This window comes from Nyctibius grandis, chromosome 29 (genome assembly GCF_013368605.1).
Source record: "Nyctibius grandis isolate bNycGra1 chromosome 29, bNycGra1.pri, whole genome shotgun sequence".
Taxonomy (NCBI): domain Eukaryota; kingdom Metazoa; phylum Chordata; class Aves; order Nyctibiiformes; family Nyctibiidae; genus Nyctibius; species Nyctibius grandis.
Genome location: NC_090686.1, coordinates 2,494,252 through 2,515,210, shown reverse-complemented (window position 1 = coordinate 2,515,210; position 20,959 = coordinate 2,494,252). Strand labels below are relative to the sequence as shown.

Below are 20,959 nucleotides of genomic sequence, written 5' to 3'. Positions count from 1 at the left end.
TTTTCAGATTGTTACGTAGGCTGAGCTCACAAAATCAAAGCAGAAAAGAGTTTAATTCCAAAGTAGCTGTAAAGCTCAATTAATCCAAGAAATCTGCTGTCTAACTAACAACTGTTTTCTGTAGAGTTTTTGTTGAATTTACTGTATTGAATATATTTTTATTTATTGGTAACTTTTCTCCCAGTGTAGTACTATTTCATTGTAGTTTTGGCCACTATCAAGTATTTCTTGTCATACAGAATTTGTGGGTAAAAGCTTGAAATCTAGGTAAGAAGTCAGGAAAATCTGTAATTTGAAGCATTTTGCCTTTAAAAATAAGCTTATATGACAGTTACTCACCTCATACCTTGTGTGAGAAGTTCAACCCAGTATGTCTGGCTAACTTCTAAACCTTGCTGGTGCTAGTGCAATAATGCTGTATGATCACAGGCTGTATTGCAGTTTATGGAACAACTGCACTAATCTAAGCTGAAAAAAAGAGAAGGAACTTCTGGGCTGAGAGTCTGAGCACCAGAATGGGAATTCCCTCATTTTTCCCTGGCACTGTGTATGTACAGTTTCTAAGGTCTAAAGTGGCAGGACGAGTCCTGGACTGAACTCCTCAGTTCTAGAAGTTTCAAAGATAATTTTCCTGATTGTGACAAAGGGGGAAAGAGATGAAAATACATACATATAAATGGAGGGGTATGTCATATGGGCCAAAGTGATAGGAAGACAGACTTTGATGTCTGTTGGTCTTAGGAGCCAGATTAAACTGTTTCATACGAAAATTCACAGAGGCTTCATCCATTTTACTTATTCTGTACTTGGTAATTTCAGCCGACTTCACTGCAGCATTCACATCAGCCATACCCACCACCGTGCACCACCACAGCATGGACCAGTTATCTTCCCAGGCATTACACTGACCGTAGTCAGACAGGAATTAAAAGCACGCTGGGCTGACTCATGGCCTGGGTGTAATGAAAGTGCCACCACTGACTGGTGAGCAGGATTCTTATTGCCAGTCCAGAAGATTTACATACACCTTTACAATCAAATATCCCAGTGGGAATCCAGAGCTAGATCTAATGACTTCAGGTGAAAAATAAAGAAAGCTGTTACGGTCAGACCATTATTGTTCATGCTGCTTTGTGAATTTATTTCTTTAAATTTTCCACTTGTGCTCCTGTCAAGAGAGATCTATTAGACAGAAAGCAGCAAGAGTAAAACTTTATCATTTTGTTTCAAACTATAAAATAATTTACATCACATATTTTACTTACTTTTGTCTTTTTTTTTTTTTTTTTGAAACCACAAACATTCCAGCATCACACTGTAGGAATAAGAATAACAATAGAAAGCATAACCTTTTGCATAGTATTAAATGAACAGACAGAGTTAAGTTCTTTATTTACAATTATTGTCTAGATAAAAAAATTCATAAAAACAGATGAATGAACATATATTAATAACCCCTAGTGGGATGGATTGCCAATGTACCACTGTATTGTTGTCCACAAATCTCATGCTGCTAAGTACAGTACGTAGAGAGCGAGCATTTATATATTGCAGGGAATTTAAACAAACTGATCAGTTTGGTTTTTGATCCATTGTTCCCATCACAGAGAGGTCAAGCAATAAAAGAAAGGAATTGTGATGCACGACTTGTAGTTGAAAGGTCATAGCTATTCTGCTTTAAAAAAAAAAAGTCTATCATTTATCATATACATAAAGCACAGTCTCTGCTCACAAAAGCCCAAGTTTTCTATGCATCTCAGTTTATATATGTTTTACTATATATACACAGAATGCAGTGTTCATTTTCTTAACAGTTTTCAAGTCTGCAAATGGTACCTTAGGGAGGGGTATTCCTACAGGAAAATTTAAAAAAAAATGAAACCAAGAAAAAAGATGAAGAGTGTTTGAAAATAAAAAGGCAAACAGTCAGTGTTAAGATGCTGAAAATAAATCATTCCAGTATTAATAGCTTCTGTAGATGTTCAAGTCCAAAGCTAGAGGCTTCCCTGTAAATAGATAACACTTTTTTTTTTCTTCTGAATATATCCCAAATAGGCCATAGAAACCCAATACATGTTATACAAAGTTTAATCACCATATTTACAAAGCGAACAATCCTGACTGAGTTTCAATCACTTTGTTGCTAGGAGTTAGCTAAAATAATGATGGTTCATGCTAGCTTTTTACTGTTAAGAAACGGGTCACGCTATCTGTTGAAAAGAGAACTGTATATGCCTCCAAAGACCTGTTCTGTTGTTCAGTGAAAGTTTGGATCAGATAGCGAACTAAGACTTTGAGCCAAAAACATTCAAGCTTCTACACAAAAGTCCGGACGCTGGCAATTCGAGCTGATTAGAGCTTTACCTGGCTGAACAGTCCTGATGCACCCTGAAAACATTTTAGTCGGTTCAGTCTGCAGCTTGGCCATGCGTCTAATCTTGTTTTGGAGAGTTCTGGCTTGGTTTAGTTCTTGTGACTGCAGAGATGCACCACTGTATGAGCCAACTTTAAGACAACCAGTAATACCTTAACAAATCAATTTATCGAGCTAGTTTGAGAGTGTTTTTCAACACATCTGGCATCATCAATCGTGTAATTCAAAATGTCTTTTGCACTGTACAATTATGGAAAAGATCATATGCTGAAAAGTCTCCAAGCAAACTTTATATTAAATACAAAAATTATTTATGAAAAATCTGTGATCCACAAAGTGCTTAGCATTCAAGTGGTTAACATAGCAATTATATAAGCTCATAATTTTTAAGTTATCAGGGCTGTTACCATCTTGAAAAATACTCTTCCCCCTCCATACTGCAGGTTTTCAAAACAGCTTTCTTTGTAGAAAGCTTAAGGTAAAATAATGTATTACTGTGTTACAGTATACCTTGTGACTACAGGAAGACAAGCTTGGTTAAAAAAAAAAAAAAAATCACACAAAGCACATCTCTATACAATTAATAAAGTTTCATTCAGACCTAATAGTGCAGAAAATTATATTTTTCTTTTAAAAAAAAAAAAAAATCAAAGCAACAACCTACAGCGATTTTCATCCAAAATGCCAACAGCCCATACTTTGCAAGTAATAAGGAAAGAAATGCCTAAATTACTAACTGAAAAGGATTAACACAATATATCACAATATTTTAACATTAGTTTTTTCTCCATGTAGACAAACCAAATATAACTTATTTTAAATTATATTTATAAACTCAACTCAGTTTCATATAATATCTCTCTAAAAATATTTCTGGAAGCCATTGCCATATGTTTAAAGAATGAAACAGCCTCCATTATTGTATGTTGCACCAAAACAAATTCAAGCAGATTATCAGAGGGGAAAAAAAAAAAAAAAAAAAAGAGAGAACCTGATCATTTTGATTTTTATTTGAAACAAAGGAAGCCTGTTTTACCTCCCTGTATATAGGATCACAATGCTACATCCAATGTGTTATATTTTGGCTTCTTTTGTTATTTACTAGCAGTATCTACATTATTGAACAAAAAAAAAAATCAGGCAGAAATCAGAACACGGTTGTAATAAAATATCCAGGGTGCGATATTACAGACGTTTTCAATGAGCTGAGCTGAGCCATTTTTATACTACTTCGGCAGGAAGTGCTTTCTTAACCCTACAAATAGTTAAGGATATTATCTACAGGTTTGTAAACAAATTACATTCTTTTTTTAGGACATAAATAAGTTAAAATAGTCAGAGCAATTTGAGCAGAAACAAGGCAACATGCCAACAAAGAAACTTTATATATATATAACTATATATATATAGATAGATATATACATATATATAATTAATTATGTATATACTTATATGTATATATCTCTATATATAGTCTCATAAATGTTTAAGTTCCTCTGTCCAACTGGTGCAAATCTACTGTGCAAGTTAAGCTTTGCAACTTCAAAAAAGTTATTTAAATTAATCTATACAATTGAGTCCATGCCACACAAGCATTTCAAAAAACTCACAGACCAGTGAATTGGATAAATAGCCTCAGAAAGAAGTCCTCTGCAGTTCCTGCTTAAGGAGGAAAAAAAAAGGAAATAAAAAGAAACAAAAAGAGAGAACGAAGGGCCAGAAGTGTACAGTACATTCATGCAGGAGGATTTTTTTTTGTTGTTTTTGTTTTTCTGAAAGGGAACAAGGGGGGTATGTAAATCAGCCATTCATTCTTTCCCCAAAACCATTGTGATCAACAATTCATTCACTTGTCTCAGAGTGAATAAGAGTTCAAACAGCTTTTCAGCCAGCAATGTTTTTAATATATATATTTATATATTTCGGTTGCTGTGGGGTTTTTTATTTTATTTTAATTTTTCTTTTTTTTTGCAGTGACCTTTTCAGCTAAAGTGATGTCTCCAGGCTATGTATTGGGCTTCCTGGACTAGAAGAGGTAGCTGATTTACTTGTATCAGTTGTAAGATTTATTCCACTGTCGATAGCACTGTTGTTCTTGTTCAGCGAAGACGGTGGACTCGAGTTTTTCTTGAGAGCATGGTCGTCTTCTAGGTCTGTGTCATCAATGAGTGGGATGTGGGGCTGGGAATCTTCTATCCTAAATTCAGGATGAGTCATAAAGTTGTGAATAGAGGTTCTAGATTCTGGTTTTTCTAAACCTTCATAGAGAGAGCTACGGAATGCCTTCACGACGCGGATCTGGGGGGAGAAGAGAAAAGAGGCGTCAGAGGTAGCACCTTCGAAGGGCAACACTGTGTTAGAGAATACTTTGTGAAAAATGTAGCATATGGTTAGGGCAGTGCAGGCAGCTGAAGTCCATAGTCTCTGGATGTTATATGCATAAACGAGTGGCTCAGTTATGTGCATTTTGAATATCTGTATCAACTGCAATATTAAAATAAATCAAGTTTAAAGCCATCAAAGAACTGATGGGAAGTACTGGTTAAAGAAAGCGAACGTCCACTCGTGTGGTACATCCCTAGTAAAAGACAAGCCATGTTAATTGTAATGCAAATGTAAAACCATGCATGTTGATAGTTTTGCAGTGAGTAAGTAGGAAGGCTTTTTTAATTAAAAAAGTCTCTTTTGTATTGTTAAAAAACCATTACACATAACATATCACACTTCACAAACAGAAAAGCACAGAACACGGACACAGTTGGATGGGTACGTATGAGACACACACAGGAGCCAAGTGTAAAAACTATAAGTGATATCAATGTTTTAAAGCAAAATCTAAATGAATGCAGCCAAGAGCACAAAAAGCCAAGCAGACAAAGTACTAAGCATAATCATGCTACCACAGGGGGAAAAAAAAAAATTCACAGTTACCACATGAACAGAGATAACTTGCACACAACAACTACACTTGGAAGCCTGGATAATGTGAACATAGTATTGTTGAACCAACTTTTATTTTTCCTTCATGCATACGTGAGGTAAACACTCGAGTATAGACCCACTGTTCTAGCCATTTAACTTTTTAATATATATAAAACATGTAATAAAACAATGTATTGATTGTTGGGTTGAATTGAATTACATTGTTAAAAAGCAAGATTTTTAATTTTCTGTGTCTCAGTTGTAAAAATTTAAAGTTAAATGCTGAAGGCGACACAATTTATGCCATATATGCAGTCTTTAAACTAGGTCAGCTGACTTATGCCAGGGTCAATCTACTGTCATTAACCACCTGACAGTAAAAACACAGGTGAAAATAAGCTACAAGACTTAGCCCATTAGACTGTCAGGGACAGTACAAATTGCTTTCGCAGTAGGAAATGAGAGGAACAGAATGAGGAGCATTGCAGAGTGGGGACACTAAGTCCTCTGTGGGTGGGCAAAGGGAGGGGTGCTGTCTATATCCCAGTGACCTACCAGTTCTGAAAAGAAGTGAAGGTTTGTGCTGGTTTACTGCTAAAAAACCAACAACTTCTTGGAGGGGGAGGGCAGGGAGGGGTGGGGGGCAGAGAGGAAAAAACAGAATGGCAAAACGTGATCTGTTGGCAAATGTTTTATGACTAAGTATGAGTTCTATCCTTCTACTTCCATGTAGTCCATGAGCGAATTTTTAGCATTTCTTAGAGGGGAGACCAAAACACAGGCAGAGGCAGAAAAGGTGCAAGCAGGCATTGTGAAAGCTTCTCCACACACACTTGAAATGGTTTGGTGGTTGGTATGTATATCTTTTTACATGTAAATATGCTGCACATTATTGGCTGGCTTAATACACCTCTAATTTGCAAAGCTTCACTTCCTCTTTTAATTGGCAGACTGCAGTTTAGTAATGACGTGGGGTCACAGCGTTATAGCTGTGGGATCAAGCTGATCCTGTGGTTCGAGTTGTCCAAGCTCTACAGAATTTCAGCATATTTGTGAAAGAAGCTGACTTGTATTTTGATCTCTTTGTCCTTGTTTATGTTCTCTAAATTTGGATATTCATCATCTTGCAGAAATCCTAATAGCAGAAGTAAGTCATGCCATCTTCACATCAGTCTGATCAGACTTCGGTCAGTCCAAATACTCTCCCTTCTCCTTACACATACATTTGGTAACAGCAGGGCGCAGTACAAAAAGTATTTCACGTGACTGCTTATGCTCAAAATAAGAGGACTGGAGTGGTACAGAATGGCTTGTCTGGATCTTGGGATACTAGAAGATTTTAGGAGGTTGGCAGAGGTGCAAGACAAGAAGAAGATAATAATAAATTTTACACACTACAATCATATAGTGTACCTCACACCTCTTTGACAGAGCACCTGGAATTATAAACCAGGGTTTTATGAGAGCTGAATCTCTTTGAGTTGTGCTGCCCTATGTGATGGTTCTGTGTAGTGAATAAACAGACTGGGATAAGAGATCCATTTGCATTACTAAAGGTAGGATTTGAACTCAGGGAGAAGGAGGTGACATACTATACCTTTCTATACTAGGATAAAAATAGTATGTTTTGTCAAGGCAATCTTAAAAACATGTTACTAAATTGTTGTATTTTAAATCAGGAAACTTTTTGTAACATCCTTACTTTATAGTATGGGCTGACATGGTGACATTTTCTGCAAAACTACCTATTATTTCTGCTATTTAGATAAAAATAAGTCATCTAATTCAGTTGCAGCTGTTTGCTATATCTTATCAACTAACAAAATAATTTCATTCTCTTGAATACAGCACTTATTGCATAGATTTAGGTTCTATTTGTGAGCTGGATTCTTTTCAATAAAGGTAAATTAAATTTTTACTTAAAGAGATTTGCAATTTGATATTATGCTCGAACAGATATGGCAGAATCCAATGAAAGTAAAGCTTTTCTCCAAGTTGCACAAACTGTATTTAAGCCTCTGTGGTTTAGCAAGGGAGGAACTGATTTCAATTTATGAGGCTCCAAGTTCTGTAGTAGGGAAAGCATCTATGTTGCATTTAATACCAAAATTTGGCATCTAATGTGCATTTAACACCAAACTTTTAGTCAATCTAGCTAGCTAACTAACATCTTACACAGCTGAAGGAAAACTATAGATTTAGGTTGTATTTGAAAGCCAGTTAGGAAAACCTGCCTGCCATGACCTCAGTTGGGTACTCTGCAGTGCCTGCATGAACTAATGATCCATTGAAAGAAAACACCACACTAACGTCTTTTGCTTTGATGTGTTTACACAACAACCTGAAGATATAATTGCAGAATGTACAATCAGCCAGCAGTCATATCACTTTGTGTGAAGATCTGGGGCAAAGTTTTGGCACAGACTGTTCCAGTCTTGTAGGAACATTTAGATGTTACTACAATAGCTTCTACTTATTCATAGTGATTTTTACTGGAAATATTAGCTTAGAACTATTTCAGATCTGCTAATACATAAAGCAGTTAATCTTCTGAATGCAATGGTAACGTAAGGGCCAAACTTGGGCAAATCCCTAAAGCTGAGAATACATCAGGTTAGCTTTCTAATAAGTTTTCTTCACTAAGGAGCTGCAGAAAATTACCTTATTTTCTTAAAATTTCTCTACAGTTTCAGAGAGAGAGAGAGAGAGAGATGTTTTCCATTAATTTTTTACTTAAGAAGAAACTCCCTCCCCAACTTCAAATTTTGCATCTTTAGCTTGGCATCTTGAAGAAAACATTTATTTTCTTTTTAGTGTCACACCTCATTCAGTGACAGAATTTCTGCATTACAGTATAATTCAAAATCTTGTTCATAGTCTGTCCCCCAATGTATCAAATTATTGCTTACAGGAACAAAACTTGCTTCTTTCATTATGTTAGTGGAAACAAAAGTACAGGGTTTGTTGGATACAAAGGTGGTGTTTTAATTTCTATCTAATACTACTAGTATATTTAAGCTAAGAACTGAAATATTATTTACCTAGAGTTACATAGCCCAACAGCAACAAATTCTTTTAATACATGCTTAAGTTCAAGATTTGAAGTAATATCTGGCATTATAATGTTTAGGGGCTCTGCTGAAACAAAGCCCACCTTACTTTTTTTGAAGATAAAATAAAGTGCATGAATTTCATATAATGTTGTTATGGTTGTACAGCATGTAAAAGCAGGGACATACCCATGATGGATAGAACCTAGGAAGTGTTGGCTTATTATGAACTATGTAGAGTTCATGTAATGATATTTCTTTATGATACTGACAATGCCAAGGGAAGACAAACAGTGTGATACAGCTCCCTTTTCTCACAGTAATGGAGACAACAGAAAAAAATGAACTGCTTTTAAACAAAAGACTGTGGGGACAACACTTCAGGACGTTTTTGACATTGCTATAAGTTTCCACTTCTTTCTTCTCTGTAGCTGTAATAGAAAAAACTCTTCAGTTTCTTCCCACCTTGAAAGTTAGACTTATTATACTGCATCAGGCAAGAAAAATAAAAGAAATAGAATTTTAGATACTACAATTTTTTCCCATCAGAAGAAAAAGATGAAGTTCAGAATCTCACTCCTAAGTACAACAATCTAGGCAAAATACACAAGGCCTGTTAAGCATCAACAGATGTATTATGGTTGGTAGTGTGTGGGCTTATACTCGAATGTTTACCTGGCTTCATATAAGCCAAGTATCTTGAGTTTGGTTCACATTCATTTCAGGCTCAAGGTTAAAGACTCACAACCTCTTTTTATTTCACTCTCTCCTGCTGAACCCTTTTGTCCAATGTTCTCTAGCCCTCTGGGAAAACAAACACATTTAATATTCAGACAGTAGAGAGTAGGGCACTGCAAAAGCAAATAAATTCAATACTGAAAGATCAGTAAGGTGATTAGTATAAAATTATAAACAAGAGGTCAATTTAGCAAAGAGATGCCAACTCTTATGTGTAACTGATACTATTCTATATAAAGACTATAGCTATACAAAGGTAAATGAGTTTGGTCAAGTACTACTGCATATGGAAAGCTTTAAAATAGAAGGCATATCTTCAGTATATTTGTTTTTGTTTATTTTTTAATCATCCAAGTTTTAGATGAGTAAAATCCAATTAGGTATCCACAGGAGGAGCTATTGCATGTATTGGAGTCACCTGTAAATGTTGTGGCTAGTATGCTCTGGATCGTATGATGCAGAAGTTGAGCAAATCCAAAGATAAAATAAAAAACCCAATAAATTTTAGAAAAATTACAATTTTTAGGTTTCTGCTTTAATGAGTGAAACAGTTGCATAACATTATCTGTGTGACTCTCTTTCTACATAACTATGCAGTAAATCCAGTAAGTGCTGCTGAAAAGTCAAACCACATGCAGCAAGAAGAAAATAGAATACCTACAAATTCTGGGAAATCCTCACGCCTGATTCTCATTTCACAAAAGGTTCACATGCCTATTATTCCACTGAATTTTAGAGCATGAGATCAGAACCATAAGCAGGGCTTCCACTTTCCATAGCATATCTCCTTTATTATAGGATTATTGCAGAATTATGGAGTCTGGTGTTTTGTATCAGATTTGGCAAAGTTTAAATATATTATACAACCCTTTGAAAGAATGTATTTCTGCATTAGGAGTCTAAACCTTCTTGCCATGCCGTATCTCCAAGTGAGGACTTGGTTTTATATTTAGACTTTAAACCTAGTTAGTTTCCCTACAGGGAAGATACATAGAAGTCAGTTTTGACCTTGCATATCCCAGCAGGACTGTGAAATCTTGGTTATAACCAGTGGGAACTTCTAAGCTTCAGTATGGTACCTCTGTCTCCAGTTTAATTATTCCCAAATGGTGTGAAAGAATCTGATTTTCTCCACAACAGATTATAAATAGCTAAACTAAGCTTTCTCTTTAAAATTATCTATTAGTAAATGGCCTGTAATACGCACTAGAATTAAGCTTGCTGAATGCATTACGCTGGTTTGACACAATTTGCAGATGCTTATGCCGTTGTGCCACTCTGAGGCATATGTTGCATGTATAAAGCTTCTACCTATAAATGACAGTTTCTTGGCAAGTCTGATAAATTTCAACTAGTTTTTAATTAAAGGGAGAATGAAAAAAGGTGTCTTTACATGCAAATTAGCCCCACTTTTGAAAATTGTAGCCCCTTCCAAAAAGTGAACCAGAGCAAAAAAAACAGCCTTAAGGGTTCTATGCTCTTCTTTTGCTTGAAAACACTTTTTAAAAACCAACCAACCAACAAACCCCCAAACCCTTCAGAGATCTGTATGATGGACAAATACTTATGAGAATATTTTGTGATTGTTTGGTAAGATTTTAATTGGCTGCTATAAAATTTGGAGTCATCACTCTGTATTTTTTCCTGTGTCATCCTTACAAGTGGCTTGTTTGTTGCTAGAGTTAATATAACAAAAAGTTGTGTTTCCATGAAGTATTCATTTCTAAAAATCTCAGACAAAAATGACAGACCTCAACAGAACAAAGAAAAAGAACTTGCAAATACAGAAACTACAGCAGATTCATGATCTGGGAGGTTGCCTTTTGGTGGGGTTTGTTTTTGTTTGTTTGTTGTTCCCCCAATGTTTCCTACACTTTACAATATTCTTTAATTATAACCTTTTATGAAAGAAAGGAGGTTTTTTTGTAACAGACCTGCAGTTTCTGGCTGCTTCCACTTAGGAACAGTATTAACTATATATGAGAACAAGAGGAAGGAGGAAGAGTAAGTACAAAGGAATTTTAGATGTGCGTCTTTCTTGGAAAATTTAAAACCATGTTCTTTTGAAGGGGTTACATACTGACAATAGAAACAACATCTGAGAACCAGATATAAACAGATTAGGGTAAAGAATAACTTGTTTACTTTGTGTACAGTTAGATCTACTCACCCTCTACCTAATTAAGCAATGTAGTAGCAAAGGCTTTAAGCATATACTTAATTCTAAGCACAAGCTAACATTTTGTCTTACTAATTCTAAGCTTCAAAAGCAAAAAAGATGATCCATTGCCCCACTGGATCAGATTTTGTTTTCCCAAAATAAAACGTAGAAACAAATGCATATAAAATACATAGCCACCAGAGCTGGTATGGAATAGCCTGGTATCTAAAACCACTTTTAACTCTGTAGTGTAACAGCTTTCCAATGACAGAAGATTGTGTGTGTCTGTGTGTTCATGCACGTGACAGGACAAAACCTGAGAACTTGGCTGAGACCATATTGGATGCAGAGTTTTATTTTTCCCATGTTTTCATTTTCTGTAGCTTAAACGTGCATATTAAATGTGTGCATATTTAGTTAGCATTTAAATAAATTTTCTACTTTTATCAGATTATATAAAATGCCGGTTTCAATCTGCAGAAATTTTCACTATGTTTATTTAAAGCTGCAACGTTGTTCAAAACAGATGGGACTCATAATATGGACCTCACTGTTATCAATTAATGCTGACATCCAGAAATCTGTAATTTGTTATTGGCAAAAACACCGTGACAGCTAAAAACTATCAGCATCACTAGGGAAACTTTAGTACTGTAGTAAATATTCCTTTGTATAAATTGCTTTTAATTAAGGTATTCCACAACCCTCTAAAAGATTTGAATGTACCATATTTATGAATAGCTGAAAATTTAGGTAATAACTTGCTAATCTGTTTCACAAACTACTGTAGATGTGGCTGCATTTGACAGGCAGATTTCTTTTTTAAGCATGCACTAACCTTTTAATCAAACATTAATTTGCCCAAAAATACTAGAAAAAATACATTTTTTAAAAATTCTAAAGTGTTATTATAAATCTGCAGAAGAATTCTCACAGATTGGTGAGGTGTGGAAACAAACTATATAATTAAAAAGCTATACAAATAGTAAAGAACTGCATAAGCACTCTGTTAAATAGACTTACGTACTCTTATTGATAGCGCATCATGTGATTCTTGTATTTGTATTAAGTATTGATATCAGAACCTCTGCGTTTTGAGCACCCAAAACGACACCTGAAATACCGTGATTGTTGCAACATGCTGAGCACCATTTCTCTAAAAATAAACCTTCCTGACAACATCTCACATCGGGCCCTTTTGTCTTTGCTCAAACCCCTAAGGTTTTCCCTTGATACTCTCCATAATATACCTACATATGCAATATTTTTAAGATTTCTGAAGAGAGCGAAAGCCTTCAAAATCAGAGGTACAATTATCCCATTATTTCCTTCCACCCCATAGGAAGAAGGTAATGACTTACGGTTTAATTCATTCTGAGCAGCTAAGAGGAAAGGCGTCAGTCCTGTTCCAACACATACATTTTAAGCAAGAAGCTGAAAATTAGACCTCGGTGTGCATTTTGCAACTGAAATTTTGTCAGAAAATGCCAATTCACAAAAACATACCCCATTTCTATGAAATTTGGATTAGGAAAGGTTTTCCAGGTTCTGGAAGATTAACAACCAACTGTAAATACCCAATTTAAAAATAAAACCCCATTTTTTTTCTTTGCTTTTTCACGGTCATTCATTAGGTTTGTGTCACTGTATTAATAAATCAAAACTTTCCTTAAGGGTTATAATTTGAAGAACACTGGTTTGACACTAAACAGACATTATATTGCGATAATAAAATACTAACAGTCCAGAATAACCACTTTAAAAGGCCCAATCTCTAATTGTCCTCTGTAACAGAGATACATATCTCTGGGTAGCTTAACAAACCAATCATACATTTTTTATTTTACTGAATAAATGTGGCTATAACTGATGAGCTCTGTACACCTGTTTTATTTTCCCAAATAAAAAGAGACACCAAGGACTGTAACAGATTATGCTTTCTCCTATTCATTAACTTCAGCCCATAACCTAGTAAGGCCTTTGTCAAGATGCAAGACTATTCAATTCTTAGCTGCTTTGCTACAAAAGAGAGAAGAAAGGGAAGATAAATTGTCTGTTTTAATTTTATTAGATCTATCCTTTCAGACTGCTAGCTATGGGATGTTATTGAAACATTTCCCACAGCAGAATGAGTTGCTCAAATGTAGAAATGCTATTAGGGAAATCGTTCCCTGGATGAAAGGCTGGTTTGTGTGCGGTGTTGTGTGTCCTGCTCTGTGTGGAAATGAGGGAATCTGGGCTCCGAGTTCTCCGAAGCAGGTTAGAGTGCCTGTGGCACAGCAGCGGCACGCAGCTCTGTGACTGCTGCTCTTGATCGTGCTGCTGCCCTGAAACAGTTGGTGCTGTTGCAGTAGAAGTTAGCAGGGCAAACTTCCCAAGACAAGACAGGAACAGATACAAATTTTCTCCAACAAGCAACTGCCAAAGTTGGAACCTTAACGGCTCTTCGGGTTCCTGGCAAAAGCAAAGTTTCTCCTTTGACTTAATTCCAAGAAAACTTCTAATGCATGTCTAAATGCTTGATGTTCAAATACTGAGGGGGGTTGCACTCAAACTCAACGAAAAGGTCAAGCTTCCTTTTTTCCTGCAGGAGTTCTGGAATTTTATTTCCTTCTCTTGTCTGTCTTCCCGCTCTCTGCTGGTCACACAGACAATACTGGCTTCTTGTCTGGCCAACTTCTCACTAAAACTTGCGTTAGGAATATACTGCATTATTTTGTAAAGTAAGTGACAAGCTTGTAAACTGAGTTCTATAAATTTAAATATTCTTTTAGTGCTGGCTATGCTGTAAAACAAAATAGACACTTCAGTCCTGAACAAATTTAAAAAATATAAAAACAAAGTTAGATTTGTAAAGAGTCTTCCTGAGCAACTGGAATTTTACTGTTAATGAAGCAGCCCTTTCTTAGTCGCTTCAAAGTTTTTATTCACTTCACTACCTCTTCACTAGATGCTTCGTTTGCATCTAGAAGAAAGCTGTGTCAGGATTTCAGTGTTTAGAAACCTGCTTCTTCTAACACAGAAATTTGTTACCACATTTATTTTGTTGTTTCAACACTGTCCTTTAATTTGGCTAGCTCCCTCCTTCCTTAATACTTACCTCCCAGTGAATTTAGAGATAACAAATCTATTCTTTCACCATTCATGTAAACCTTAATCCCTCAGCCTTGCATCATGAACTAGATTCTCTATTTCCTTGTTCCTTCCTGTACCTGTGCTAGTTCGAGTACATCTTTCTTGGACATGAGTGACCTGTATTACACACAGTATTCCAGATGGAATGATCTTTTATCTGACAAGCTGTATTGCTTAATATATTTGTAGAATCATTTAAAGTACATGTTTTATAAGCAGTAGAAAACACATCCAATGAGATTGAGAAAACATGACACAGAAGCCTCAACTAAAATCAGAATCTCCATACACTGGATAAAAGATGACTAGAAATTCCTGTCCTAACAGTAAGTTAACAAAAATTGCAGTGAATCATGGAGAGTATCTACTGTACACAAAGTAATCATGTTGTGTGTTTCTGGGTACATGTAAACTAATAACAGGACAAAATGGGAAAGGGCAGAGTAGCTTAGTCTCAAATGACTGCTACGTAAGTTGGCATCTCTGTAGGTCTGATGCATTAAGAATACACACTCACGCCCAGCCGCAGCAGCAGATGTGCTGGTAGGAGAGGAAAGAGCATTGGATAACGATACGTGACTAGGGCTAGAAATATTGGTTACATCCTGGGTCTGGCTTGTGACGGAGGACTGTCTCCTTAGAGCCCCCTGAAAGGAAGTGCCACTCTTGAAAGTATTGACTACTTCGATCTGTAATGGAGGAAAGAATGAGACAAGTTGCTTAAAGTATGGATACAGTTGCATAACTGACAGGAATAATAATGAAAAACAATAAACCAACCGTACACACAGTTTTACTTCAATTAAAATAAATACTTTTAAGTGTTCCTTTTAATGTTTTTAGATATGAAATGATCCAAATTTTCTGCCTGTATAAAATGAAACAGCTCCATAGGAGGCAGTGGAGCTGCATCAGTTTAAACAACTAGAAGATTTGAAATCCTTAAAATTTAAACCATTTTATTTATATGTAAATAAAGTAAATGAAACTGGAATACTTGATATAGCTAATCTCTACATTTTTCCTACTGAGAATAAAATTACTTTGTTATTGCACTCTAGGTGTTCTTACAGAGGGAGGAAAATTCAGTCACTTAACTGGAACTGGGGAGGGACGGGGATGAGACCAAAGCAAAAAAACCACATTTAAAATATTCAAAATACGACTCCTTTTCATCTACAAAAACAGGGTTGTCAGTACACTAGCTTGATAAGATAGAAAACGTTCCAATATTTTATCTGACTTTCTCAATAATGAAAGTTTGCATAAATTAAGCATAGTGATAATGAATGTTGATCTTTTATAAGTACAGATTTTAAAAGATCAATATTTTATCTTTATACAGAGCACTTAAAATCACACAGAAAATGATGTAGAACTGGATTGACTATTGCAGCAAAGAACATTACAATTTTCTACTTGTTATTTTCATGTGTCTATTGTATGCATTGTTTGATATATCCATCCTGAATACCTTCCTGAGTGCTTTATTCATCACCACATAAGATGAGTTAAAAAAAAAAGAGCTGAGTCTTTCAAGGCATTCTTTGTCACCAGTATAACCCAATAAAAAGCAGGCTCTTTGTACAAACGTAAAGCCAGGGACTGGCAGTAGATAATATCAAAGAGTAAATATAAGCTATGAATCCCTATACACCAAAATGTGCTCTTTGTTACATTAGTACAACCACAACATGACAAAGCAGCAGTAGCAGTATCAATTAGAATTCAACCAACTAATTTGAAGTAACCCACTGTTCACAGATTTGTATCTTGCAACCCAGATTTCTGAAGATAAATAGCCTAGAAAGTAGCTAGGAGAAGGTAAAGTGGTATATTTATCAATCAAAACAGCACAAATCTTTAGGGTGCAAGCCCTCCTAAATTTTCCAAGTTGAAAGCATTATAATAAATGGGCTAACATTTTCTGCTGTGGTTAGTCTTAGGAATGGCTTCATCTTTACTAGTATGGATGTATGCTCTCCCATAATCTTATCTTTGGACATAACTGTTTATTTTCCTGCATGTTTTTATGGGAATAATCATATCACAGCCAGCTGTAAAAGGGATCAAGGGTTACTGCTGTAAAATTGTCACACTGAACTTTTACTACACAAACGTGAAACAGCACATTTGTTCACTGACCCACTGTTTACCAGGGAGAGTCCTGTTTACATCATCCATTTCAATGTGCACGCTAATAGGTGTAGAGTATTAAGCAGTCATCACAACACTTTACAGCTTTGCTCTCAGTGTTTTCTGCAGCAGACTTATTTTGAATTACATGTCCAATATCAATATCGCAGTAAAAGAATACAGTATGAAGTGAGTTAGCTTATGGAATAGGGCTACAAGTGAATCATAGCTAAGGTTCACACTGGCATCTAGAAAAAAACATGGCTCAAACCATTGGTTATATATGAAGGCATATTAAATACTCACCTGAAACGTTCACTGTACAAAAGTAGAATTAAATACAGATCTTGGGTTTTCATGATCTAACACAGGTGACAGAGCACTCTTCAAAAGAGACCATTCAAAAAAGATTTTAAAGACTCTTACTGAGAGCATGAAGTGCGTATCACTGTGGAAGACACAGATGATAAATCCTAAGCCAAAGGGCAGTTCTAGATGTACAAATGTCTCCCTAATAAACTGAAAGACCTTAGTATAAGAGTGAAAAGGTAAGGGAAGATCTGTATTTAATAGTTTCTCCAGAGAACAAGAATTACAGGCGTGTAATTTACTCGTTCTCCTGAAGAAAGTAACTACAGATCTTCATGGATATAATTCATAGAGGGAGGATGACAACCTTAAAAGCTGAACATACAGGGTTGTGCTCTGCCTGAAGCCAAGAAAGAAGGGAATAACTTGGCCCAAAAGTTTATCTTTCAAAAACAGAAAACAACAAAGAAGAAAGAGTTCATAGAAATAAATAAATAAATAAAGCCGTTAAAATTAAGATGTAATTTTTTAATTGCAAAAGAATGCAAGTATTTAGAACAATTCAAGGTGCTAAAAAGGAGAAAGTAAATGATAAGTCATACATCATGGAAAGTTTGAAAAATTTCCAACAAAATATAGGATGCCATCATGTTTTGATTATAGGCCTTCAGGTAGAGAAAAAAAATACTGTCCTACATTTGAAGCCTATTTGTTAAGGCTGGAATTTTTCACCTCTCATTTTTCTGTATGTCCTATACTCTAGAAGACCCATACTTTTGAGGTATGCACAGATAATAAAAATATCAGTGATTAGCAGTTTAAAAAAAAAAGGATCATATCCTAGCAGAATAGTTGTAGAAGAACAAACACTTTTCTGAGTTTAACACAGAACAGATTTTCAACAAGCATTTCTGTTGTCACTAATGTTAACAGGACCCAGGTACCATTCACCTAATCTCCAACCAGGATATTATTTTTTTTTAAAAAAGTAACTTTTCTGCATGAAATAAAGCAGTTTCCATTCCACTTACACTGGGCTACTGCAATGTTTTCTATATTAAAAGCTATATGGAAAGCCATAAAATGAGCTGCTAGCCTTTTATCTAACTTCAAAACCACTTGCCAGGAGTGATTTTCACTGCTATAGGGTTTCAGTGGTTCAAGAGAAAAGTTTAATGCAGAAAGGAAGGGAAAGAAAATGCAGTACAGCACCTCTATGTATTTTTTAGTATCTAAAGAGGAATAATCTTTTTTTCAGTAGCAGTTAACATGGCACCTGTATATTTTTCAATTTTTGCTTTTATTCTCAGAACATTTCTAGACAGTTATTTCCCACCTTAAGCAGATAAAGCAAAATGAATTACAGGACGAATGAAGCAGAGGAGGAAAGAATCAGGCTCGGGGTTGTAAAAATCTGACATGTAGCTTGAAAAGTTTTCAATCCTCCACACTTCACAATTTTTCCATACTCAAATGTGAGATAACTACAGAAACTTTTCAGTATACAATTAAAAAAGATGCAATGATTTTCATTTGTTACTCAGGTTACACAGTATTGCCTGAAGGTGAACTTGCTGAACTTTCCAAAGGCCATTAGATCTCACAAGATGGTATGATCAGTCTTGTCTCAACTCTTTTATTCCTTCAGAATGAAGAATTTTTGAGAACTGCAATGAAGACTTGGAAAAAAATGCTGAAAACTAGCAGAGGTTGAAAAGTCCTGTCTTCTATGCAATTTGAGACCACCTTTACATCTTTCTGAAACTTGCATAACTAGGATGAATAATTTATGAAACTTCCTATATCAGTGGTCTTCTGAGAGAGCTATCCAATAAGGAAACACACTCCCATTCAGAGGAGGAGAACATGTATCCATCCAGAGAAGCCCTACAGTATTTTTATAAGACAACAAAATACCTAAATGAACAAAAGTAGACAAAAAAAGAAAATTAGAAGTAGATAGGCAGTCTCTTTCACTTAGTTATGTGCATTTTTTATACACCTTTCTTTAAATTCATGCATATCTTCATAGAAATATGTCTGACATTTCAGTACAAAGAATCAACAGTGGAAATCCTTTCTCTGGTGTCTAGGTTTGAACCCTCTGTTTTGAGAGAGGGTGTGAAAAAGAAAAAAATGTCTGTAGTACTGCAAAGTTTTTGTCAGTTTGGATGAGTTTTTACTGGAGTATTACAAGGGAGAACTGTCAGTTACCTGAAAAAAAAAACCTATTGTAGCTTCTTTATAACTGTTGTAGGAGGGAAGGCTTTTGTTGAGTGCTGTGGCTATCTGTCCAATAATGACTGAATAGAAAATAAGCAAAAATAAAGATAATCTAACGTACAGCACAAGCGTATGATGGTGGAAACTGATCTTGTTAGGATGTGAATGATCAGTCTAGTCGTGAGAGAGTCTAGAGTTTTTTCCTAATCTTACTGTCATCCTCTTACATATATAAAGCGAGGGGATGCTCTACCTTCTTCTTCCGCATCTCCAGAAGTGCATTAGACATCAGAGGATTCTTGCAAATCCTCCAGCTCCCCAAGGATGCTACAGACATCCTCATCTTCTTCCACCAACTCTTCTTTAGCTGGCTTCCTGAGAAATGTAGTACAAGTGTATGAATTCATTTGATGGGCCACAACACGCAGCGCATCAAAATGCGCTCAACTCAAGGTCCATCCAACAATGGATCTAATTTGACCTGCATATAATTTCATCACTCTCCAGTGGACACCTTGGAAACTCTTTTTGAATCTGTTGGCCCATTTCCTTTTTTCATTATCATTCCACAGATGTGAAATGGATGTAAAAATCAAAGTCACTAAATAAACAAAATGAGAAAAAAAAAAAATCACAGAGGCCTCCTGGCAGGAGAGAAACAGTAGATCCTACCAAAGATATTTCTACAACTAAGAGCAGAAAGGAAACTAAGAAGATGGATGTTAGCAAAGAAATATAATTAATGTTCATTTTGTTTTAAATAGTATAAAAGAATAATTTCTGTGAATTAAGTGGACAAAGATATGCAGAAGAACTAAAAGCTACCTCTCAGACTAGAAAAAGAACGGAAAGGATGTAATTCGCTTTTTTGTGCTTGTTGTTGTTTACACTCACCACAACCAGAAAGACATCCTGACAGAAATGCCAACAGACAACACTCCTCCTATAGCCATCAGGAAGAAAAGAATGCACATTTAGAGGTCATCTTTTCATGAAGATCACCATTACCTGGGCACCTGTTTGTCACCTTTATACTGTGACAACTTGAATTTTCTCTAATGATGAGTGCTCCTGACTCAATAGAGTCAAGACACACAACCCCAAAGCTGAAGATCCGTATTTAATTACTTACCACAGAACCTTGGGAATTTACCCAAACCCTTAATCTCTCTAACAGCAGTTTCCACCTTCTTTCAAAAACCCTTCCATCCTTGCTCTGTGGATGCACTAAAGAGACCTAACTGTCCCAGGTTCAGTTAACTGCTTTCCCACACTTTTTGTAAAACGCATTGCTGCATCTCTCTCCAGAAAAAAATGTATCAATTTGTAGATGGGAAAAGAGAGCAATAGAATGCTATAAAACTGCAACAAAAAAGGCAAAATAGTTCACCTAATTTTTTTTAGCACTACAGGACAAATTTTACTAGATATCATAATCTGTACTGTATTTAGCACCATGATTCAGTGCAAATATTTAGTATATTAAAAAATGTCATGGATTTTTGTATTTAACAAAAGTTGGGGTTTTCTTAAAATAAAAAGATATTTCTAGGAAATCATCCATAGTAGCCAACACATACATTTCAATATTTAATGGATGCTTGGGCCCTTACCACTAAAAATAAATCCAGAACCACGTTTTTCATTACCTAATAGGAAAGAAAATAATTTCCTTTTAATCGTATATATATGGTAGTGCCAGAACAGGAAAGATTATTTTTTTAAAATAAAATGGTACTTTATACTTTAGACTCAACAATCTTAATTTCCTGTTATTGCAGAACTAGCAGCAACAATGTATTTTTGACAAATTAAAACACCAGGTTTTAGAAAGCCTTCATAACATTGTGCTAGCCGTTCTCACAGCTAGCATTTTCCAAGTAGCACTATTTTATGAGCTGTCATCACTGA

General features: G+C 35.5%; 1 protein-coding gene across 4 annotated transcripts in view; it reads right to left on the bottom strand.

Annotated features, from left to right (window-relative positions):
- Positions 1-3,856: 3,856 nt before the first annotated feature.
- Positions 3,857-20,959, bottom strand: part of ATP2B2 (ATPase plasma membrane Ca2+ transporting 2) — a 418,914-nt gene continuing 401,811 nt past the window's right edge. For 2 of the 4 annotated variants that reach the window (XM_068419996.1, XM_068419997.1), the window contains 2 exons: positions 14,898-15,069; positions 4,548-4,672 (listed from right to left, as the gene is read on the bottom strand). In XM_068419996.1, coding sequence (XP_068276097.1) covers positions 4,647-4,672; positions 14,898-15,069 — 198 coding nt within the window. In that variant the 3' untranslated portion in view covers positions 4,548-4,646. Of the gene's footprint in view, positions 4,673-9,125; positions 9,151-14,897; positions 15,070-20,959 lie in introns of those variants that run through there. The other 2 variants (XM_068420000.1, XM_068419999.1) reach the window with 2 other exon arrangements.